The sequence below is a fragment of the Diadema antillarum genome, unplaced genomic scaffold (genome assembly GCF_040938485.1).
Source record: "Diadema antillarum isolate AM-2024a unplaced genomic scaffold, OU_Dant_1.0 scf00000071, whole genome shotgun sequence".
Taxonomy (NCBI): Eukaryota; Metazoa; Echinodermata; class Echinoidea; order Diadematoida; family Diadematidae; genus Diadema; species Diadema antillarum.
Genome location: NW_027270960.1, coordinates 13446221 through 13473052, shown reverse-complemented (window position 1 = coordinate 13473052; position 26832 = coordinate 13446221). Strand labels below are relative to the sequence as shown.

Below are 26832 nucleotides of genomic sequence, written 5' to 3'. Positions count from 1 at the left end.
TCTCCAGAAAAACAATCAGTCCAAAGGTTTAAGGTGCCGATGTTATAATTTTCACTCCTAAGGCCGTTTGCTAAATTCCTTGAGCGAATCAATATTATTCAGTGAATACTCAAAAGTCTCCGAGAAGTAACAGCTTTTCTCCCACATAGCTGTTGTCGCGTGCGCAGTCAGACGGTGAAATCTTCACTCGTAAACCAGTCGCACTGGTACTTCAGCGAACTCCGAAATTGAAATCATCTCGTCACCTGCATGTTTGAAAAATAAAATTCGCAAATACTCAGTTTAATTTGTTGCATACACCAAATGGCAATTAACATAATAAAAACAGGAAGTAGCCATATTTTTCTTTTAAACTTATTTTCATGTTTCTCAATAAAAAAATACAGTGATCAATGATGAAAAACAAGATATGAGTGATAACCATTATTAGTGGGCAGTAAAACATCATATTGGGTGAATTGTGGGTCGTTTCTAAATTTTCAATTTCAATTCAATTCATTTATTTTCATTTTTCTCTTTTTCAACGGAACACAACACAATATGAATTAGGAATACATCTTATACCACAAACGTATTCATACAACTTTGCAAAGGATATCAAATGATGCAAATAAAGTGTTATATATATATCATATATATGTATATATATATATATATATATATATATATGCATGCTTGCATGAATGATACAAAGTTATGTTTCAGTTTAGAAAAAAAAAAAGAATTGAGAGGTCCACCAAAAATCAAGCTTGTAGATTGTGAACCACTCAAAAAGAACAGATAGAACACTTGCACGCATAATAATTAAAAAACAAGTTTTTAAGTACTTTTTTTTAATAATTGCCCTTCTATTTGCGTTTTGAAAATTTCAATGTTTGGATTAATTGATTTGATTTGATTTGATTTATTTTTATTAACACGTAATGTTACTTGTTATTGTTAAAATTTGCATATTGCAGCATCTATTATGTATGTTTTTTATCATATTTCATCATGTAATGCATTATTATTTAGCTTTTGGGCTATTGTTCTGTTTTTTGTTTTTTGTTTTTTTTTTTTGATGAGCTGTTAATCACTCACTCACTCACTCAATCAATCAATTAAAGCACTGTAAGGAAACATCATAAGAGTTAAACATTGTAATGGATCATCGAAGCCAGCAAAATGCTTTGAACTAGAAAAAAACGAAGGATCGAGTTCGTGACATGCTTGGAAACTTATTCAGACATTCGTCAGTAACCCATAATGTGCACACTGACTGAATATTAGTTATTGACTTACCGTCTTTGTCATGTTCGGTGATTAAAGCCCAGAAGTCACTCAGTGTGCCGCCCTCTAACGACCACTCTACAACACCAACCATGTCGTCGTTGTCAAGATCAATTCGTGAGAAGACCTCTTCCCTTTCAATTTCATCGATAGGGAGCGGTGTGACATCAAGAGCTTCTTCTTCCACTGACCGACGGAGTCTAAAAAATAAACACAAGTAAAAGAAAGTGTAAATTGTGGAAAAGTCAAAATAATTTATTGAAAAGTCAAGAAAGGCTGACACGGGCGATCAGGAAAGAGGTCGGTAGGCACCCAGCGGCTTGTACGCTAGCAGCGAAGGATTGCCATTATATTCCATGACATTGATCATTTTTTAAAGGATCTTTCCTTTTCGAAGCGTTATCATACTAACATATTAGCAGCTTGAATTGTAATAACGTCATTGATAATTTGTTCAATTTTTTGCTGAGGAAAACTGTCATTACATTGCATTGTATAAACTTGATATAACATTTGATACAATTCACGAAGAAAACCATATCAAAGTGATGATGAAGTGGTGTATCATGAACTTACAGAAAATGTTACTGTCTCACAGGCATTTCTACGTTCCCATGTTTATTCCATTGCTTTGATTTTTGATTTTTTTTTTTTGCTTGTGTATATTTAAGTAAAAGCTGTATGTATTTATAGATACAAACAAGAACATGCAATGCATGTTTATGATGTCGTGATGTATCCTGAACTTACCGATTTGGCCCCCTTCTTGTCCTTCCTGGTATTTCTAAACGACCGTCTCGGTATTTGGGGGAGGACTTCTTTCTCTTCCCACAGGCTTCCGTGGATGCAATTGCCCCAATGATGAGGAGGAGAAGGATGACGTTGCCAAAGTTACAATGCATTTTTGATCAATCTGAAAGGTTGGGTACCTGTTAAAACAGTAGAACCAACAAAAAAATAAAAATAAAGATAAACGAATGACATTAGAATGATAGATATAGAGTAAGAAAGAAATTCTTCGTTTTTATTCTTGTCTATAATGAAATCGATCAAATGTGAAGACATCAACTCCATAAGTTGTTTTTATGAACTCGATCTTTCAATGAGGTAAGGAATAGCAGTATCCTTTTACTTTGCAGTCTCCCTTTTCTTAGCTTAGAAAATAGTCAAGTAACATTTTCAAAGGACGATAACGTATACCAATACCAGTATCCAAACTTTATAATAGTGCCATTTGCCCCTTTTATATTGATATTTTGCTGAATTCTTGATTAAAGCTTTTGTCGTATCAGCAAGGCAGTAATTTTTTTAATGCATATTAAACTCATAACCAATCCGAAGACTGACCTTTTGAGCCATATTCACGCTTTGCGCTCGCCAATATGCTTGTTTGCCTATGAAATTTTGTATATTACTCCATTGCATAGTTTTCACTTTTAAATAAAAAAGAAAGCAGAAATAAAATCATCAGAAGTCTTTTGCACTGCGGAACAAAAACATTTGTTTTTAATGCAATCTCTGCATCTCTTTGTGTAACGATTATACGACATTCATTTGACACATTACTCTACCTATTAAGTATCTTTGAAACAGTAAAAACGTCAAAGACACCAAATTTGAAAATTTGAACAGTCTTACCTTGATAGTCAGCGTTAAAAGTATGTCTCCTGGCGATTATATTGCACACTAGAAGATGATAGTTCAGTCACTATCAGTCAATGCTGTACAAAAGGCCTATGTCTGTCAGTTGGGATTTCTGGTCAATTTATTCATTGCCGGGGAGGAAGCGCATGCATGTTCTGATAGAATGACGTATGTATCTATTTACCTTCACTATTGTTCTAATTCACCACAGAAAAAAAATGGGGGCTTCCCCCCTTCGAAAATCTCGTTGGGGTTATTTCAGACGTGGTTCGGGAATTTTCACTTTGTAATTATAATGAAAGTTATATTGGAATAATCTTTTCAACATCAACTTACAGCAAAGGAGGTAGGATAAATTCATATCACATTAAAATACTCGATATTGTGGAAACAATTAAGTGCGAATTGAAAATTGATATCGAACGTGCATCTTTGATTTTCTTTGATTTTTTTTTCAGTGGTAGCATCGTACTCTTTCCTAAAAAGTGCTTAGCAGTACAACTCTCTTTTTCGGAATAACATCGGCGTATTGGTCAAAAGCCATCAACAGTGAGGTGAAGTGGTTGAGAGCGCCCTATTAATGCCTTGCTATGGACAGATTCCACAAAACATCAAACTATAGAAAGCTTTGTGAAACCATGCAACTAAAAATTTAGTTCTTTCCTCTGTCAATTAAATTTCCTGCTCTACGAATATAACGGCCATCAAAAGGCTCACCACATTCAGCTTTCTGCGGCCAATTGTATATCTACAACGGGTTACCAAAGGGTAAACACATTTCCCTCTTAAAACTGGCTGTCGGTTTCTCGTACGACAGGAACATTATCTCAGCAATTCTGAAGACTTTCAACAATCCATTTCGACAGCATGTCCCGGGTACACACGTTACTCATCATTTCTTTTACGTCCTCAAGATCTCATGGAATTTTTTTTTTTTTTTTGGGGGGGGGAGGGTATTATGATAATCACTAGCAGAAATCTGATTAACTTGATAAACCCTTATCTATCATTTATAATAAAGCGTAGCCCAAATTTCCGTTGGTCGCTATAATACTAAAAACCTATAGCTTTGTGAAGTAGAAACAAGGCCATATATATTAAAGCAACATTTCTAAACTTTTTCTAAGGGGGTAATAATCATGATAATGGTACGATAATGATAATAGTTTCCATAATATTAACTGTAATGATGACTATAATAATCATGAGTCACCATACTAATATTGATACTTGCAGCAATAATATTACAGTAATAAGAATGATTTAAACTGCTCGTATATTTACTTACACGCCTTATATACTAACAAGTCCTTATACTGTTGAAGAGATTGAAAAGAATGAAATAGAAATGATCAAGTGTACTTAAAAGTATACTTGAACATTATCATAATTATTTTTGCTACGTCAAGGCATTATGGCACCATGCCTCAATCATTTTTCGAAGACAATTAAAGACAAAACAAATTTGTCGATGTGACAAATATTGTCGATAGTATATACATAAATGGAATTTATTTCAGAAATGACGTAATGAACTGATGAAATGAAGATGCCAATAGTGCGACATTGCTTACTTTACAGCATCGGGTAAGCAATCCTACAATCCAGAAAATGTAAGTACTTGAAAAAGCACGAGCTTCACAGAACTAAAACTCATATTGACTGAATCATGGAGCGGGTTTTGGATAAATATTATATATATATATATATATATATATATATATATATATATATATATATATATATTTACACATATATTTTCCTTTGAGGGACATCTCATATATTACTAGTAGATAAAAGTTATCAGTATTATGGAGATTCTGAAATGGTGTCCTCGATAACAAATCTTGACATTATCACTTTTTTTCACCTGTGTTTTGTAGAAGTGATATAATGTCAAAAGCAAATATGAATCAGAAAATTAAATTCAAACGTCATGCCACACACAATACCCTTTTCTATTAAGATGAAAACTTATCAAGGTATGAAACATTATGATATTGTGGCAGATATTATTTACGCATAAAGTTGGTCGCATTATTTTTTATTCGCGCTTTCAAATCTTGTTCTACAAGCTACGTTTCTTATATAATGTGTCCATGCCTTTTAGGTATAAAGTATTCTAAAATTCAACTGGCACTATCACAATAGATGTCTCAATTCTTTCTGAGTTTTCTCTCATTATGCAGACAACCTCAATGTACTATTTTATTTAGTGTGTTTTATTGGTTGTTTATGCTTATAAGTTTCTTCATTTATACTTGATTTGCCTATTTTGTGTGTGAGTGTATGTGTCTGCGTACGTACCTCTGTAAATAATGTCTTTCGTTCTTCATATCTGTAAGGATGACATTCTTTCTTTCCAACATATACGTCTATTATAGTATATGACTAGTGGTCACTGATGCGTCATGTATGACCCTATCAAGCAAAACTTGCATGAGACTTGTTTATTTCTGCCGAAAATGATATTCTGCTACACATCCCTCACACACAAACACGAACACACACACACGCGCACACACACACACACACACACACACACACACACACTGTTCAGAGCAAAGTGTTAATAAGAGGGGATTTTAGACGCAAAACGACGGCGCATACTAAACATTTCGTTCTGTAAATGAATGCAAACTGTTCTGAGTGACATTCTTTTATAAAGATTGAAACTGATTTTCTTGGTGATATAGTCTATACTTGGAAAACACTATTAAACCGTAGATCGGTTCAACTGTTCGTACTTTTGGAGTTCTTAGCAGAGCATGACAAATCGCTTAATATAAAAAGTACAACAAACAAACAACCAAAAAAAAACCAACAACAACAACGTAATGAACTAATTCATGAAGAAATTAGTATACAAACTGTCATTCTCAAATCTTATTGAAGGATCACTTGAAAGATATTTCCAATCAAATATATCACCACACAAAAGACCTAACAAAGACCACACCATCCACTCTTTAGCCAAACATACTTGCACATTTTTTTCTAAGATTAAAGAAAATTAATTTCTCTATCATATCAAATCCATGAATAAGACATCAACAATCTTTCCATGTTTTCATCACTTTAATGATCAATTGATCCATATGATCAATTCATGTCTCTCGAATATAACCGGTAAATGTAGCCATTAACACATTTTGCGCAGTATCCTTCACAACATTTTAGCGCCAAAGATTATGAATTTCCTGCAACTGTTTATGTTCAAAGGTTTTATGTCACGGGAATGGGGAGATAGTCAATGATTTTTGGTCTTGATTCTGAAACAATAATAAATACAAAACACTCATATTTACATGCCGAATATATAGACTAATTACATCGCTTTTAGTATTTACATCCCAACGGAGAAATATACGACAGCCATTCTACAAAAGATCGACAAAAATTAATACGGTTGTCAATGCAAAACAACCATCGATCAAGGTGGAATATCCGACATCAAATATCGGACAAGATATTAATTGTACACTACCACACCAAATTCGCCATCTTGTAGGACTGCACATGCATGCATACATACATGAATGCATACCATATTTTTTTCTTAGACGCAGTGTAAATTTCAGATTTAAAATATATTTTTTTGAAAAAAAAAATTTATTAAGATCTAAAACATTCGAGATTGTCTTCTTCATTATGTGCATACGGGACGTGATTATATGCACTCATTCATTATCATTATGACAATAATTTTGTAAAGTATGAAGAACAGACGGAGTGAATTTTACTATTGTATTGATGCAATTAGATTTTACCTTATGTAATACTGTGGTATGTTATTGTCCAATCAAACATTTTGTCAACACGTTGCAGATTCCATTTAGGGTCTTGCCATCGGGCAGCTTTTGATATTCAATATTACTGGCCACTGGCACAATAGTCTGTCTTTTAAGGCTCAATCTCCACTAAATTATATACCAAAGAATATTTAGATTCTCTTCGTACATATATTTTACCACAGAGTACATGAAAATGACTCCATCACGAAACAAGTTGTACTATTAAAAGATTAAATGAATAGGTACACATGGTTTTAACACAATTGAATTCATGATATGAAGTTAATAATGCCCATTTGTTCTGAAGTCAGCGTTAGATATTTATGTACATCCATACAATCAAAAGAAATACTATATACATGAAATACACATGAAATGCCGAATAATAGTGACTCTCTTCATTGAATCAAGACAAACAATAAATACATACATACACTAATTGTACATATTTCACATTGTCTATCGTTACCTGCGTATTACGAATCCCAACAGATTCAACTGATATTATATCGAAAGGTCCCAAATTGTTAGCCCTGGCATGGATGTAGCTCCATGGCCCTGGTATGGTGATAATGCGGCAACCCTCTCCAGGAAAAACAATGAATATATAAATCATACCTACTATTGTACACATTTCATATTGTACAGTATATTGTTGTTTGTATATAACAAATCCCAACAGATTCAACAGATATCAAATCGATAGGCCTCTAATTGTTAGCCCTATATAGTAAAATCATAATGTGGCAACCCTCTCCAGGAAAAGAATCAGTCCAAAGGTTTAAGATGAAGATGTTGTAATTTTCACTCCCAAGACGGTTTGCCTAAATTCCATGAACGAATCAGCATTATTCAGTGAATACTCAGAAGTCTCCAAGAAGTGAAGCTTTTCTCCCACATAGCTGTTGTCGCGTTGTCAGACAGTGAAATCTTCACACGTAAATCAATCGCACTGGTACTTCAGCGAACTCTACTATTGAGATCATCTCGTCACCTGCATGTTTGAAAAATAAGATTCGAAAATACTCAGTTTAATTTGTCGCCTATACAAAACGTCGATCAAGATAACGAAGATATAAAGTAGCCATATATTTCATTTTGAATCATTTCCTTTTCTCAATGAAAAATACATTCATCAAATGATATAAAAACAAAAATAACTATGCGTTATAACCAGGTTTAATGCGCAGTAGAAAAACCATATTGGGTGAATTGTTCATCGTTTCTAAGTAGAATAGTTGTACGCATGGTAACATATGTTTTGCTTTAAAGTAAATAAAAAAAAGGTTTTTAAATATTCTTTTTTTAATAATTGCCCTTCTGTTTTCTTTTTGAAAAGACGCCGTATATTTTCTATGTTTAGATTAATGTTACTTATTAGAGCTGAAAATTTGCTTACTATTATTCTCGTATTTATCATGTATGTTGTCTTTTTAATCATGTTTTAATGCATCATTACTAAGCTCTTAGGCTACTGTTTTGCATGTTGTTTCTTTTTTTTCAGTTAACCGTTAATCATTGAATTACAACGTTAGATTAAGAGAGTAAACATCAATAAGGAAACATTAAAATAGTAAAATATTGTAATGGATTATCAAAGCCAACGAAATGCTTTATACTAGTAAATATGAAGGATAATCGGGTTCGTGGCATGCTGGGAAAATTATTCAGACATTTCTCAGTAACCCACAATCATGTACATTGACTGGACATTGGTTTTTGGCTTACCGTCTGTGTCATGTTCGGTGATTAAAGCCCAAAAGTCACTCAGTGTGCCGCCCTCTAACGACCACTCTACAACACCAACCATGTCGTCGTTGTCAAGATCGATTCGTGAGAAGACCTCTTCCCTTTCAAGATCATCGATAGGGGGCGGTGTGACATCAAGCGCTTCGTCTTGCACCGACCGACGGAGTCTAAACAATAAACGCAAGTGAAGGAAAGTGTAAATAGTGGAAAAAGTCAAAGTAACTTATTGGAAAGTCAAGATCGAGAGGCTGACACGGTCGACCAGGGAAGAGGTAGGTAGGCACCTAGTGGATTGTACGCTAGCAGCGGAGGATTACAATCATATTCCTTGACATTGATCTGTTTTTTGTTTTTGTTTTTTTGGGGGGGGATCCTTCCTTTTCGAAGTGTTATTATTCTAACAGATTAGCAGCTTGAATTGTAATAATGTCATTAATAATTTGTTCAATTTGTTACTGAGGAACATTGTCATTACATTGCACTGTATAATTTATGTTGATGGATACATTTGATACAATTTATGAAGAAAACCAATATCATATCAAAGTGGTGATGAAGTGGTGTATCCTGAACTTGCAGAAAATTTGTCTGTCTCACAGGTATTTCGACGTTCCTATGTTTATCTAATTTTTAAATACAAACAAGAATTATTGTTGCTATTATCATCATTACTATTATTAGATACAAGCAAAAACATGCAATGCATGTTTATGATGTCGTGATGCATCCTGAACTTACCGATTTGGCCCCCTTCTTGTCCTTCCTGGTATTTCTAAACGACCGTCTCGGTATTTTGGGGAGTTCTTCTTCCTCTTCCCACAGGCTTCGCTGGATGCAATCGACCCAATGACGAGGAGGAGAAGGATGACGTTGCCAAGGTTACAATGCATTTTTGATCGATCTCAAAGTAAGGTACCTGCAAAAAACAGTAGAACAAACATAAGAATGTAAAAGAACGACATCAGAATGATAGATACAGAGTGAGAGAGAGAGAGAGAGAGAGAGAGACTACTAGTAATTTCTTCTTCGGCTTTTATTCTTGACCGTAATAAATTCTCTCAAAATGTGAAGACATCAACTCTATAAGTTGTTTTTATGAACTCGATCGTTCATTGAGGTAAGAAATAGCAGTATCCTTTTACTTTGCAGTCTCCCTTTTTTTTCAGCTTAGAAAGTAATCAAGTGACATTCTCAAAGGACTATTACGTATACCAGTACTTGATTTCAACATGACACAAACACACAGTATTCAAACTTTACAGCAGTGCAATATACGCCTTATACATTAATATTTTGCTGAATTCTTGATTAAAGCTTTTGTGGTATCGGTAAGGCAACATTCTATTTAAAAAAAAAAAAACTCGCATATTAAACTCATGAGACTGACTTTACGAGCTATTTTCACGCTTTCGCTCGCCAATATGCGTGTTTGCCTATGACAGTTTGTATATTAATCCATTGCATAGGTTTCACTCTTTAATTTAAAAAATATGGCTAAACAAAAATCTTAATAGTCTTTTGCACTGCAGAAAAAAAAAAACATTAGATTTTAATGCAATCCTACCCTCCGCATCTCTTGTTGTAACAATATACGGCATTCATTTGACACATTACTCTACCTATTAAGTATCTTTGAAACAGAAAAAACGTCAAAGACACCAAATTTGAAAATTTTGAACAATCTTACCTTGATAGCGTTAAAAGTATTATCTCCTGTAGTTATGTTGCACACTTGCAGATGATCCTTCAGTCACTATCAGTCAATGCTGTACAAAAGACCTATGTCCGTCAGTTGGGATTTCTGGTCAATTTATACATTGCCGCAGAGGAAACGCTTGCGTGTTCTGATAGAATGACGTATGTATCTATTTGCCTTCACTATTGTTCTAATTCACCACAGAAAAAAGAAATGGGGGCTTCCCCAAGTCGAAAATCTCGTTGGGGTTATTTCAGACATGGTTCGGGAATTTTCACTTTGTAGTTATAATGAAAGTTATATCGGAATAGTCTTTTCAACATCAACTTACAGCAAAGGAGGTAGGATAAATTTATATCACATTAAAATACTCTATTGTGGAAACAATTAAGTGCGAATTGAAAATTGATATCGCACGTGCTTCTTTGATTTTTTTTTCAGTGGTAGCATCGTACTCTTTCCTAAAAAATGCTTAGCAGTACAACTCTCTTTTTCGGAATAACATCGGCGTATTGGTCAAAAGCCATCAACAGTGAGGTGAAGCGCCCTATTATAGAAAAGATTATTTAAGAATGCCTTGTTATGGACAGATTCCACAAAACATCAAACTATAGAAAGCTTTGTGAAACCATGCAACTAAAAATTTAGTTCTTTCCTCTGTCAATTAAATTTCCTGCTCTACGAATATAACGGCCATCAAAAGTCTCACCACATTCAGCTTTCTGCGGCCAATTGTATATCTACAACGGGTTACCAAAGGGTAAACACATTTCCCTCTTAAAACTGGCTGTCGGTTTCTCGTACGAGAGGAACATTATCTCAGCAATTCTGAAGACTTTCAACAATCCATTTCGACAGCATGTCCCGGGTACACACGTTACTCATCATTTCTTTTACGTCCTCAAGATCTCATGGAATTTTTTTTTTTTTTTTTTGGGGGGGGGGAGGGTATTATGATAATCACTAGCAGAAATCTGATTAACTCGATAAACCCTTATCTATCATTTATAATAAAGCGTAGCCCAAATTTCCGTTGGTCGCTATAATACTAAAAACCTATAGCTTTGTGAAGTAGAAACAAGGCCATATATATTAAAGCAACATTTCTAAACTTTTTCTAAGGGGGTAATAATCATGATAATGGTACGATAATGATAATAGTTTCCATAATATTAACTGTAATGATGACTATAATAATCATGTGTCACCATACTAATATTGATACTTGCAGCAATAATATTACAGTAACAAGAATGATTTAAACTGCTCGTATATTTACTTACACGCCTTATATACTAACAAGTCCTTATACTGTTGAAGAGATTGAAAAGAATGAAATAGAAATGATCAAGTGTACTTAAAAGTATACTTGAACATTATCATAATTATTTTTGCTACGTCAAGGCATTATGGCACCATGCATCAATCATTTTTCGAAGACAATTAAAGACAAAACAAATTTGTCGATGTGACAAATATTGTCGATAGTATATACATAAATGGAATTTATTTCAGAAATGACGTAATGAACTGATGAAATGAAGATGCCAATAGTGCGACATTGCTTACTTTACAGCATCGGGTAAGCAATCCTACAATCCAGAAAATGTAAGTACTTGAAAAAGCACGAGCTTCACAGAACTAAAACTCATATTGACTGAATCATGGAGCGGGTTTTGGATAAATATTATATATATATGTATATATATATATATATATATATATATATATACACACACATATATTTTCTTTTGAGGGACATCTCATATATTACTAGTAGATAAAAGTTATCAGTATTATGGAGATTCTGAAATGGTGTCCTCGATAACAAATCTTGACATTATCACTTTTTTTCACCTGTGTTTTGTAGAAGTGATATAATGTCAAAAGCAAATATGAATCAGAAAATTAAATTCAAACGTCATGCCACACACAATACCCTTTTCTATTAAGATGAAAACTTATCAAGGTATGAAACATTAAGATATTGTGGCAGATATTATTTACGCATAAAGTTGGTCGCATTATTTTTTATTCGCGCTTTCAAATCTTGTTCTACAAGCTACGTTTCTTATATAATGTGTCCATGCCTTTTAGGTATAAAGTATTCTAAAATTCAACTGGCACTATCACAATAGATGTCTCAATTCTTTCTGAGTTTTCTCTCATTATGCAGACAACCTCAATGTACTATTTTATTTAGTGTGTTTTATTGGTTGTTTATGCTTATAAGTTTCTTCATTTATACTTGATTTGCCTATTTTGTGAGTGAGTGTATGTGTCTGTGTACGTACCTCTGTAAATAATGTCTTTCGTTCTTCATATCTGTAAGGATGACATTCTTTCTTTCCAACATATACGTCTATTATAGTGTATGACTAGTGGTCACTGATGCGTCATGTATGACCCTATCAAGCAAAACTTGCATGAGACTTGTTTATTTCTGCCGAAAATGATATTCTGCTACACATCCCTCACACACAAACACGAACACACACACACACACGCACACACACACACACACACACACGCACACACACTGTTCAGAGCAAAGTGTTAATAAGAGGGGATTTTAGACGCAAAACGACGGCGCATACTAAACATTTCGTTCTGTAAATGAATGCAAACTGTTCTGAGTGACATTCTTTTATAAAGATTGAAACTGATTTTCTTGGTGATATAGTCTATACTTGGAAAACACTATTAAACCGTAGATCGGTTCAACTGTTCGTACTTTTGGAGTTCTTAGCAGAGCATGACAAATCGCTTAATATAAAAAGTACAACAAACAAACAACCAAAAAAAAAACCAACAACAACAACGTAATGAACTAATTCATGAAGAAATTAGTATACAAACTGTCATTCTCAAATCTTATTGAAGGATCACTTGAAAGATATTTCCAATCAAATATATCACCACACAAAAGACCTAACAAAGACCACACCATCCACTCTTTAGCCAAACATACTTGCACATTTTTTTCTAAGATTAAAGAAAATTCATTTCTCTATTATATCAAATCCATGAGTATGACATCAACAATCTTTCCATGTTTTCATCACTTTAATGATGAATTGATCCATATGATCAATTCATGTCTCTCGAATATAACCGGTAAATGTAGCCATTAACACATTTTGCGCAGTATCCTTCACAACATTTTAGCGCCAAAGATTATGAATTTCCTGCAACTGTTTATGTTCAAAGGTTTTATGTCACGGGAATGGGGAGATAGTCAATGATTTTTGGTCTTGATTCTGAAACAATAATAAATACAAAACACTCATATTTACACGCCGAATATATAGACTAATTACATCGCTTTTAGTATTTACATCCCAACGGAGAAATATACGACAGCCATTCTACAAAAGATCGACAAAAATTAATACGGTTGTCAATGCAAAACAACCATCGATCAAGGTGGAATATCCGACATCAAATATCGGACAAGATATTAATTGTACACTACCACACCAAATTCGCCGTCTTGTAGGACTGCATATGCACGCATACATACATGAATGCATACCATATTTTTTTTCTTAGACGCAGTGTAAATTTCAGATTTAAAATATATTTTTTTGAAAAAAAAATATTAAGATCTAAAACATTCGAGATTGTCTTCTTCATTATGTGCATACGGGACGTGATTATATGCACTCATTCATTATCATTATGACAATAATTTTGTAAAGTATGAAGAACAGACTGAGTGAATTTTACTATTGTATTGATGCAATTAGATTTTACCTAGCTTTTGATATTCAATATTACTGGCCACTGGCACAATAGTCTGTCTTTTAAGGCTCAATCTCCACTAAATTATATACCAAAGAATATTTAGATTCTCTTCGTACATATATTTTACCACAGAGTACATGAAAATGACTCCATCACGAAACAAGTTGTACTATTAAAAGATTAAATGAATAGGTACACATGGTTTTAACACAATTGAATTCATGATATGAAGTTAATAATGTCCATTTGTTCTGAAGTCAGCGTTAGATATTTATGTACATCCATACAATCAAAAGAAATACTATATACATGAAATACACATGAAATGCCGAATAATAGTGACTCTCTTCATTGAATCAAGACAACCAATAAATACATACATACACTAATTGTACATATTTCACATTGTCTATCGTTACCTGCGTATTACGAATCCCAACAGATTCAACTGATATTATATCGAAAGGTCCCAAATTGTTAGCCCTGTCATGGATGTAGCTCCATGGCCCTGGTATGGTGATAATGCGGCAACCCTCTCCAGGAAAAACAATGAATATATAAATCATACCTACTATTGTACACATTTCATATTGTACAGTATATTGTTGTTTGTATATAACAAATCCCAACAGATTCAACAGATATCAAATCGATAGGCCTCTAATTGTTAGCCCTATATAGTAAAATCATAATGTGGCAACCCTCTCCAGGAAAAGAATCAGTCCAAAGGTTTAAGATGAAGATGTTGTAATTTTCACTCCCAAGACGGTTTGCCTAAATTCCATGAACGAATCAGCATTATTCAGTGAATACTCAGAAGTCTCCAAGAAGTGAAGCTTTTCTCCCACATAGCTGTTGTCGCGTTGTCAGACAGTGAAATCTTCACACGTAAATCAATCGCACTGGTACTTCAGCGAACTCTACTATTGAGATCATCTCGTCACCTGCATGTTTGAAAAATAAGATTCGAAAATACTCAGTTTAATTTGTCGCCTATACAAAACGTCGATCAAGATAACGAAGATATAAAGTAGCCATATATTTCATTTTGAATCATTTCCTTTTCTCAATGAAAAATACATTCATCAAATGATATAAAAACAAAAATAACTATGCGTTATAACCAGGTTTAATGCGCAGTAGAAAAACCATATTGGGTGAATTGTTAATCGTTTCTAAGTAGAATAGTTGTACGCATGGTAACATATGTTTTGCTTTAAAGTAAATAAAAAAAGGTTTTTAAATATTCTTTTTTTAATAATTGCCCTTCTGTTTTCTTTTTGAAAAGACGCCGTATATTTTCTATGTTTAGATTAATGTTACTTATTAGAGCTGAAAATTTGCTTACTATTATTCTCGTATTTATCATGTATGTTGTCTTTTTAATCATGTTTTAATGCATCATTGCTAAGCTCTTAGGCTACTGTTTTGCATGTTGTTTCTTTTTTTTTCAGTTAACCGTTAATCATTGAATTACAACGTTAGATTAAGAGAGTAAACATCAATAAGGAAACATTAAAATAGTAAAATATTGTAATGGATTATCAAAGCCAATGAAATGCTTTATACTAGTAAATATGAAGGATAATCGGGTTCGTGGCATGCTGGGAAAATTATTCAGACATTTCTCAGTAACCCACAATCATGTACATTGACTGGACATTGGTTTTTGGCTTACCGTCTGTGTCATGTTCGGTGATTAAAGCCCAAAAGTCACTCAGTGTGCCGCCCTCTAACGACCACTCTACAACACCAACCATGTCGTCGTTGTCAAGATCGATTCGTGAGAAGACCTCTTCCCTTTCAAGATCATCGATAGGGGGCGGTGTGACATCAAGCGCTTCGTCTTGCACCGACCGACGGAGTCTAAACAATAAACGCAAGTGAAGGAAAGTGTAAATAGTGGAAAAAGTCAAAGTAACTTATTGGAAAGTCAAGATCGAGAGGCTGACACGGTCGACCAGGGAAGAGGTAGGTAGGCACCTAGTGGATTGTACGCTAGCAGCGGAGGATTACAATCATATTCCTTGACATTGATCTGTTTTTTGTTTTTGTTTTTTTTGGGGGGGATCCTTCCTTTTCGAAGTGTTATTATTCTAACAGATTAGCAGCTTGAATTGTAATAATGTCATTAATAATTTGTTCAATTTGTTACTGAGGAACATTGTCATTACATTGCACTGTATAATTTATGTTGATGGATACATTTGATACAATTTATGAAGAAAACCAATATCATATCAAAGTGGTGATGAAGTGGTGTATCCTGAACTTGCAGAAAATTTGTCTGTCTCACAGGTATTTCGACGTTCCTATGTTTATCTAATTTTTAAATACAAACAAGAATTATTGTTGCTATTATCATCATTACTATTATTAGATACAAACAAAAACATGCAATGCATGTTTATGATGTCGTGATGCATCTGCACTTACCGATTAGGCCCCCTTCTTGTCCTTCCTGGTATTTCTAAACGACCGTCTCGGTATTTTGGGGAGTTCTTCTTCCTCTTCCCACAGGCTTCGCTGGATGCAATCGACCCAATGACGAGGAGGAGAAGGATGACGTTGCCAAGGTTACAATGCATTTTTGATCGATCTCAAAGTAAGGTACCTGCAAAAAACAGTAGAACAAACATAAGAATGTAAAAGAACGACATCAGAATGATAGATACAGAGTGAGAGAGAGAGAGAGAGAGAGAGAGACTACTAGTAATTTCTTCTTCGGCTTTTATTCTTGACCGTAATAAATTCTCTCAAAATGTGAAGACATCAACTCTATAAGTTGTTTTTATGAACTCGATCGTTCATTGAGGTAAGAAATAGCAGTATCCTTTTACTTTGCAGTCTCCCTTTTTTTTTTCAGCTTAGAAAGTAATCAAGTGACATTCTCAAAGGACTATTACGTATACCAGTACTTGATTTCAACATGACACAAACACACAGTATTCAAACTTTACAGCAGTGCAATATACGCCTTATACATTAATATTTTGCTGAATTCTTGATTAAAGCTTTTGTGGTATCGGTAAGGCAACATTCTATTTAAAAAAAAGAACTCGCATATTAAACTCATGAGACTGACTTTAGGAGCTATTTTCACGCTTTCGCTCGCCAATATGCGTGTTTGCCTATGACAGTTTGTATATTAATCCATTGCATAGGTTTCACTCTTTAATTTAAAAAATATGGCTAAACAGAAATCTTAATAGTCTTTTGCACTGCAGAAAAAAAAACATTAGATTTTAATGCAATCCTACCCTCCGCATCTCTTGTTGTAACAATATACGGCATTCATTTGACACATTACTCTACCTATTAAGTATCTTTGAAACAGAAAAAACGTCAAAGACACCAAATTTGAAAATTTTGAACAATCTTACCTTGATAGCGTTAAAAGTATTATCTCCTGTAGTTATGTTGCACACTTGCAGATGATCCTTCAGTCACTATCAGTCAATGCTGTACAAAAGACCTATGTCCGTCAGTTGGGATTTCTGGTCAATTTATACATTGCCGCAGAGGAAACGCTTGCATGTTCTGATAGAATGACGTATGTATCTATTTGCCTTCACTATTGTTCTAATTCACCACAGAAAAAAGAAATCGGGGCTTCCCCAAGTCGAAAATCTCGTTGGGGTTATTTCAGACATGGTTCGGGAATTTTCACTTTGTATTTATAATGAAAGTTATATCGGAATAGTCTTTTCAACATCAACTTACAGCAAAGGAGGTAGGATAAATTTATATCACATTAAAATACTCTATTGTGGAAACAATTAAGTGCGAATTGAAAATTGATATCGCACGTGCTTCTTTGATTTTTTTTTCAGTGGTAGCATCGTACTCTTTCCTAAAAAATGCTTAGCAGTACAACTCTCTTTTTCGGAATAGCATCGGCGTATTGGTCAAAAGCCATCAACAGTGAGGTGAAGCGCCCTATTATAGAAAAGATTATTTAAGAATGCCTTGCTATGGACAGATTCCACAAAACATCAAACTATAGAAAGCTTTGTGAAACCATGCAACTAAAAATTTAGTTCTTTCCTCTGTCAATTAAATTTCCTGCTCTACGAATATAACGGCCATCAAAAGGCTCACCACATTCAGCTTTCTGCGGCCAATTGTATATCTACAACGGGTTACCAAAGGGTAAACACATTTCCCTCTTAAAACTGGCTGTCGGTTTCTCGTACGACAGGAACATTATCTCAGCAATTCTCAAGACTTTCAACAATCCATTTCGACAGCATGTCCCGGGTACACACGTTACTCATCATTTCTTTTACGTCCTCAAGATCTCATGGATTTTTTTTTTTTTTTTTTTGGGGGGGGGAGGGTATTATGATAATCACTAGCAGAAATCTGATTAACTCGATAAACCCTTATCTATCATTTATAATAAAGCGTAGCCCAAATTTCCGTTGGTCGCTATAATACTAAAAACCTATAGCTTTGTGAAGTAGAAACAAGGCCATATATATTAAAGCAACATTTCTAAACTTTTTCTAAGGGGGTAATAATCATGATAATGGTACGATAATGATAATAGTTTCCATAATATTAACTGTAATGATGACTATAATAATCATGAGTCACCATACTAATATTGATACTTGCAGCAATAATATTACAGTAATAAGAATGATTTAAACTGCTCGTATATTTACTTACACGCCTTATATACTAACAAGTCCTTATACTGTTGAAGAGATTGAAAAGAATGAAATAGAAATGATCAAGTGTACTTAAAAGTATACTTGAACATTATCATAATTATTTTTGCTACGTCAAGGCATTATGGCACCATGCCTCAATCATTTTTCGAAGACAATTAAAGACAAAACAAATTTGTCGACGTGACAAATATTGTCGATAGTATATACATAAATGGAATTTATTTCAGAAATGACGTAATGAACTGATGAAATGAAGATGCCAATAGTGCGACATTGCTTACTTTACAGCATCGGGTAAGCAATCCTACAATCCAGAAAATGTAAGTACTTGAAAAAGCACGAGCTTCACAGAACTAAAACTCATATTGACTGAATCATGGAGCGGGTTTTGGATAAATATTATATATATATATATATATATATATATATATATATATATATATATACACATATATTTTCTTTTGAGGGACATCTCATATATTACTAGTAAATAAAAGTTATCAGTATTATGGAGATTCTGAAATGGTGTCCTCGATAACAAATCTTGACATTATCACTTTTTTTCACCTGTGTTTTGTAGAAGTGATATAATGTCAAAAGCAAATATGAATCAGAAAATTAAATTCAAACGTCATGCCACACACAATACCCTTTTCTATTAAGATGAAAACTTATCAAGGTATGAAACATGATATTGTGGCAGATATTATTTACGCATAAAGTTGGTCGCATTATTTTTTATTCGCGCTTTCAAATCTTGTTCTACAAGCTACGTTTCTTATATAATGTGTCCATGCCTTTTAGGTATAAAGTATTCTAAAATTCAACTGGCACTATCACAATAGATGTCTCAATTCTTTCTGAGTTTTCTCTCATTATGCAGACAACCTCAATGTACTATTTTATTTAGTGTGTTTTATTGGTTGTTTATGCTTATAAGTTTCTTCATTTATACTTGATTTGCTTATTTTGTGAGTGAGTGTATGTGTCTGTGTACGTACCTCTGTAAATAATGTCTTTCGTTCTTCATATCTGTAAGGATGACATTCTTTCTTTCCAACATATACGTCTATTATAGTGTATGACTAGTGGTCACTGATGCGTCATGTATGACCCTATCAAGCAAAACTTGCATGAGACTTGTTTATTTCTGCCGAAAGTGATATTCTGCTACACATCCCTCACACACAAACACGAACACACACACACACGCACACACACGCACACACACACACACACACACACACACTGTTCAGAGCAAAGTGTTAATAAGAGGGGATTTTAGACGCAAAACGACGGCGCATACTAAACATTTCGTTCTGTAAATGAATGCAAACTGTTCTGAGTGACATTCTTTTATAAAGATTGAAACTGATTTTCTTGGTGATATAGTCTATACTTGGAAAACACTATTAAACCGTAGATCGGTTCAACTGTTCGTACTTTTGGAGTTCTTAGCAGAGCATGACAAATCGCTTAATATAAAAAGTACAACAAACAAACAACCAAAAAAAACAACAACAACAACAACGTAATGAACTAATTCATGAAGAAATTAGTATACAAACTGTCATTCTCAAATCTTATTGAAGGATCACTTGAAAGATATTTCCAATCAAATATATCACCACACAAAAGACCTAACAAAGACCACACCATCCACTCTTTAGCCAAACATACTTGCACATTTTTTTTCTAAGATTAAAGAAAATTAATTTCTCTAGTATATCAAATCCATGAATAAGACATCAACAATCTTTCCATGTTTTCATCACTTTAATGATGAATTGATCCATATGATCAATTCATGTCTCTCGAATATAACCGGTAAATGTAGCCATTAACACATTTTGCGCAGTATCCTTCACAACATTTCAGCGCCAAAGATTATGAATTTCCTGCAACTGTTTATGTTCAAAGGTTTTATGTCACGGGAATGGGGAGATAGTCAATGATTTTTGGTCTTGATTCTGAAACAATAATAAATATAAAACACTCATATTTACACACTGAATATATAGACTAATTACATCGCTTTTAGTATTTACATCCCAACGGAGAAATATACGACAGCCATTCTTCAAAAGATCGACAAAAATTAATACGGTTGTCAATGCAAAGCAACCATCGATCAAGGTGGAATATCCGACATCAAATATTGGACAAGATATTAATTGTACACTACCACACCAAATTCGCCATCTTGTAGGACTGCATATGCACGCATACATACATGAATGCATACCATATCTTATTCTTAGACGCAGTGTAAATTTCAGATTTAAAATATATTTTTTTGAAACAAAATTATCAAGATCTAAAACATTCGAGATTGTCTTTTTCATTATGTGCATACGGGACGTGATTATATGCACTCATTCATTATCATTATGACAATAATTTTGTAAAGTATGAAGAACAGACTGAGTGAATTTTACCATTGTATTGATGCAATAAGATTTTATCTAGCTTTTGATAATCAATATTACTGGCCACTCTACATAATAGGTAACATCGGCTAATACAGTTAAGGGTTGATGCTCTCCTTACCTACAATACTTCTATACACCCAGACAATATTCCGAGAACAGAAGCAATTTCAACCGGCGCACAATAGTCTGTCTTTTAAGGCTCAATCTTCAGTAAATTACTAATTGATATTTGGATTCTCTTCGTACATCGATTTTTCCACAAAGTACATGAAAATGACTCCATCACAAAACAGGGTGTATTATTAGAAGATTAAGTGAACAGGTATACAAGGCTTTAACACGACTGACCTCACAATGTGAAGTTAATAATGCCCATTTGTTCTGAAGTCAGCGTTAGATATTTATGTACATCCATACAATCAAAAGAAATACTAAACACATGAAATGTTGGTGCCGAATAATAGTGACTCTCTTCAATGAATCTAGACAAACAATGAATATATGAATAAACTGACTATACATATTTCACATATTATATTGTTAACTGCATAGTAAAAACCCCAACAGATTCAACTGATATCAGATCGAAAGGCCTCAAATTCCATATAGTAAAATCATAATGTAGCAACCCTCTCCAGAAAAAGAATCAGTCCAAAGGTTTAAGGTGCCGATGTGATAATTTTCACTCCTAAGGCCGTTTGCTAAATTCATTGAGCGAATCAATATTATTCAGTGAATACTCAAAAGTCTCCAAGAAGTAACAGCTTTTCTCCCACATAGCTGTTGTCGCGTGCGCAGTCAGACGGTGAAATCTTCACTCGTAAACCAGTCGCACTGGTACTTCAGCGAACTCCGAAATTGAAATCATCTCGTCACCTGCATGTTTGAAAAATAAAATTCGCAAATACTCAGTTTAATTTGTTGCATACACAAAATGCCAATTAACATAATAAAAACAGGAAGTAGCCATATTTTTCTTTTAAACTTATTTTCATGTTTCTCAATAAAAAAATACAGTAATCAATGATGAAAAAACAAGATATGAGTGATAACCATCATTAGTGGACAGTAAAACATCATATTGGGTGAATTGTGGGTCGTTTCTAAATTTTCAATTTCAATTCAATTCATTTATTTTCATTTTTCTCTTTTTCAACGGAACACAACACAATATGAATTAGGAATACATCTTATACCACAAACGTATTCATACAACTTTTCAAAGGATATCAAATGATGCAAATAAAGTGTTATATATATATATATATATTATATATATATATATATATATATATATATATATATGCATGCTTGCATGAATAATACAAAGTTATGTTTCAGTTTAGGAAAAAAAAAGAATTGAGAGGTCCACTAAAAATCAAGCTTGTAGATTGTGAACCACTCAAAAAGAACAGATAGAACACTTGCACGCATAATAATTTAAAAAAAAAAAAGTTTTTAAGTACTTTTTTTAAATACTTGCCCTTCTATTTGCGTTTTGAAAATTTCAATGTTTGGATTAATTGATTTGATTTGATTTGGTTTGATTTGATTTGATTTGATTTGATTTATTTTTATTAACACGTACTGTTACTTGTTATTGTTAAAATTTACATATTGCAGCATCTATTATGTATGTTTTTTATCATGTTTCATCATAAATGCATTATTATTTAGCTTTTGGGCTATTGTTCTGTTGTTGTTGTTGTTTTTTTTTGATGAGCTGTTAATCACTCACTCACTCAATCAATCAATCAATTAAAGGGATAGTACAGTTTTGGTTGAGATGAGAAATAGGCTTTCGAATTTTTGCAAGATACCAAGAAAACACTTATGATATAGCACACAGCATACCATTTTAAGAGGTATTCAAAGTTTATTTGATGAAAATCGGGTTTCGAATAACTGAAACATCCAAAAACAAAGTAAAACAAAGCGATCGTTACAAAGTGTGGGTCCCACACTTTATTAGAATCGTTCTTTTTTGGATATCTCAGCCATTTCAAAACCAATTTTTATCAAATAAACGTTGAATTCCTCATAAAATTGCATGCTCTTTCATATTTCATATTTCATATGAGATTTTTCATTATCTCACCTAAAAAAGTTAGAAACCTGAAATTAGGTCTCAACCAGAACTGTACGATCCCTTTAAAGCACTGTAAGGAAACATTATAAGAGTAAAACATTGTAATGGATCATCGAAGCCAATCAAAATGCTTTGAACTAGAAAAAAACGAAGGATCGAGTTCGTGACATGCTTGGAAACTTATTCAGACATTCGTCAGTAACCCATAATGTGCACACTGACTGAATATTAGTTATTGACTTACCGTCTTTGTCATGTTCGGTGATTAAAGCCCAAAAGTCACTCAGTGTGCCGCCCTCTAACGACCACTCTACAACACCAACCATGTCGTCGTTGTCAAGATCAATTCGTGAGAAGACCTCTTCCCTTTCAATTTCATCGATAGGGAGCGGTGTGACATCAAGAGCTTCTTCTTCCACTGACCGACGGAGTCTAAAAAATAAACACAAGTAAAAGAAAGTGTAAATTGTGGAAAAGTCAAAATAATTTATTGAAAAGTCAAGAAAGGCTGACACGGGCGATCAGGAAAGAGGTCGGTAGGCACCCAGCGGCTTGTACGCTAGCAGCGAAGGATTGCAATTATATTCCATGACATTGATCATTTTTTAAAAGGATCTTTCCTTTTCGAAGCGTTATTATACTAACATATTAGCAGCTTGAATTGTAATAACGTCATTGATAATTTGTTCAATTTGTTGCTGAGGAAAACTGTCATTACATTGCATTGTATAAACTTGATATAACATTTGATACAATTCACGAAGAAAACCATATCAAAGTGATGATGAAGTGGTGTATCATGAACTTACAGAAAATGTTACTGTCTCACAGGCATTTCTACGTTCCCATGTTTATTCCATTGCTTTGATTTTTGATTTTTTTTTGCTTGTGTATATTTAAGTAAAAGCTGTATGTATTTATAGATACAAACAAGAACATGCAATGCATGTTTATGATGTCGTGATGTATCCTGAACTTACCGATTTGGCCCCCTTCTTGTCCTTCCTGGTATTTCTAAACGACCGTCTCGGTATTTGGGGGAGGACTTCTTTCTCTTCCCACAGGCTTCCGTGGATGCAATTGCCCCAATGACGAGGAGGAGAAGGATGACGTTGCCAAAGTTACAATGCATTTTTGATCAATCTGAAAGGTTGGGTACCTGTTAAAACAGTAGAACCAACAAAAAAATAAAAATAAAAATAAACGAATGAGATTAGAATGATAGATATAGAGTAAGAAAGAAGTTATTTATTCTTCGTTTTTATTCTTGTCTATAATGAAATCGATCAAATGTGAAGACATCAACTCCATAAGTTGTTTTTATGAACTCGATCTTTCAATGAGGTAAGGAATAGCAGTATTCTTCACTTTGCAGTCTCCCTTTTCTTAGCTTAGAAAGTAGTCAAGTAACATTTTCAAAGGACGATAACGTATACCAATACTTGATTTCAACCCGACATAAACACGGAGTATCCAAACTTTACAATAGTGCCATTTGCCCCTTTTATATTGATATTTTGCTGAATTCTTGATAAAAGCTTTTGTCGTATCAGTAAGGCAGTATTTTATTTTTTTTAAAATGCATATTAAACTCATAACCAATCCGAAGACTGACCTTTTGAGCCATATTCACGCTTTGCGCTCGCCAATATGCTTGTTTGCCTATGAAATTTTGTATATTAATCCCTTGCGTAGTTTTCACTTTTTAATAAAAAAAGAAAGCAGAAACAAAATTATCAGAAGTCTTTTGCAGTGCGGAACAAAAACATTTGTTTTTAATGCAATCTCTGCATCTCTTTGTGTAACGATTATACGACATTCATTTGACACATTACTCTACCTATTAGTATCTTTGAAACAGAAAAAAACGTCAAAGACACCAAATTTGAAAATTTGAACAGTCTTACCTTGATAGTCAGCGTTAAAAGTATGTCTCCTGGCGATTATATTGCACACTAGAAGATGATAGTTCAGTCACTATCAGTCAATGCTGTACAAAAGGCCTATGTCTGTCAGTTGGGATTTCTGGTCAATTTATACATTGCCGGGGAGGAAGCGCATGCATGTTCTGATAGAATGACGTATGTATCTATTTACCTTCACTATTGTTCTAATTCACCACAGAAAAAAAAATGGGGGCTTCCCCCCTTCGAAAATCTCATTGGGGTTATTTCAGACGCGGTTCGGGAATTTTCACTTTGTAATTATAATGAAAGTTATATCGGAATAATCTTTTCAACATCAACTTACAGCAAAGGAGGTAGGATAAATTCATATCACATTAAAATACTCGATATTGTGGAAACAATTAAGTGCGAATTGAAAATTGATATCGATCGTGCATCTTTGATTTTCTTTGATTTTTTTTTCAGTGGTAGCATCGTACTCTTTCCTAAAAAGTGCTTAGCAGTACAACTCTCTTTTTCGGAATAACATCGGCGTATTGGTCAAAAGCCATCAACAGTGAGGTGAAGCGCCCTATTATAGAAAAGATTATTTAAGAATGCCTTGCTACAACGGCGTAGCCAGGATTTCATCTTAGGGGGGGCGGTTAGTCTGCGAGGGAGCGAAGCGACCGAGCCCGAGCGAGCGGAGCGAGCGAGGGGGGGGGGAGGGTGTGCGAGGGGGGTGTCCCCCCCTCCCACGGTAAGAACTTTTTGCATTTGGATGTTGTGAATGGTGCAATTTGATGCATGTTTTTGCGCGTTTTATCGACGTGAAACAGTCCCACTTGTTTATGGTAGTAGTTTATTTTGATGTAGATTATTATTGAACAATTTGCCTATAAAATGATATAATTTAGATACACTTCTTGTATTAATTCTTTTTACTGAATATTATGAACGCGACTGAACCCGAGCGAGCGGAGCGAGCGTGGGGGTAGGGGAGGGCGTGGGAGGGGGTGTCCCCCCTCCCACTGTAAGAACTTTTTGCATTTTGATGTTGCAAATGGTGCAATTTGATGCATGTTTTTGCGCGTTTTATCGACGTGAAACAGTCCCACTTGTTTATGGTAGTAGTTTATTTTGATGTAGATTATTATTGAACAATTTGCCTATAAAATGATATAATTTAGATACACTTCTTGTATTAATTCTTTTTACTGAATATTATGAACGCGACTGAACCCGAGCGAGAGGAGCGAGCGTTGGGGTAGGGGAGGGCGTGGGAGGGGGTGTCCCCCCTCCCACAGTAAGAACTTTTTGCATTTTGATGTTGCAAATGGTGCAATTTGATGCATGTTTTTGCGCGTTTTATCGACGTGAAACAGTCCCACTTGTTTAAGGTAGCACTATATTTTAGTGTAGATTATTATTGAACAATTTGCCTATAAAATGGTATAATTAAAATACACTTCTTGTATTAATTCTGTTCACTGAATATCATGAACGCGACAGAAACCGAGCGAGCGGAGCGAGCGAGGGGGGAGGGGAGGGTGTGGGAGGGGGTGTCCCCCTCCCACGGTAAGAACTTTTTGCATTTTGATTTTGCAAATGGTGCAATTTGATGCATGTTTTTGCGCGTTTTATCGACGTGAAACAGTCCCACTTGTTTATGGTAGTAGTTTATTTTGATGTAGATTATTATTGAACAATTTGCCTATAAAATGATATAATTTAGATACACTTCTTGTATTAATTCTTTTTACTGAATATTATGAACGCGACTGAACCCGAGCGAGCGGAGCGAGCGTGGGGGTAGGGGAGGGCGTGGGAGGGGGTGTCCCCCCTCC

General features: G+C 34.2%; 2 protein-coding genes across 2 annotated transcripts; both read right to left on the bottom strand.

The window, feature by feature from the left end:
- Positions 1–6798: 6798 nt before the first annotated feature.
- LOC139716944 (uncharacterized) lies at positions 6799–10225 on the bottom strand. The gene is made up of 4 exons (XM_071628470.1): positions 10144–10225; positions 9195–9372; positions 8436–8623; positions 6799–7701 (listed from the first exon to the last, which is right to left on the bottom strand). The coding sequence occupies exons 2-4, from the start codon at positions 9344–9346 to the stop codon at positions 7640–7642; spliced, it is 402 nt and encodes a 133-aa protein (XP_071484571.1). The 5' UTR covers positions 9347–9372; positions 10144–10225; the 3' UTR covers positions 6799–7639.
- A 4213-nt stretch (positions 10226–14438) lies between these two features.
- On the bottom strand, positions 14439–25093 carry LOC139716943 (uncharacterized). Its single transcript, XM_071628469.1, has 4 exons — positions 25007–25093; positions 24080–24258; positions 15578–15765; positions 14439–14843 (listed from the first exon to the last, which is right to left on the bottom strand). Exons 2-4 carry the CDS (start codon positions 24229–24231, stop codon positions 14782–14784), a joined length of 402 nt encoding a protein of 133 aa, XP_071484570.1. The 5' UTR covers positions 24232–24258; positions 25007–25093; the 3' UTR covers positions 14439–14781.
- Positions 25094–26832: the final 1739 nt, after the last annotated feature.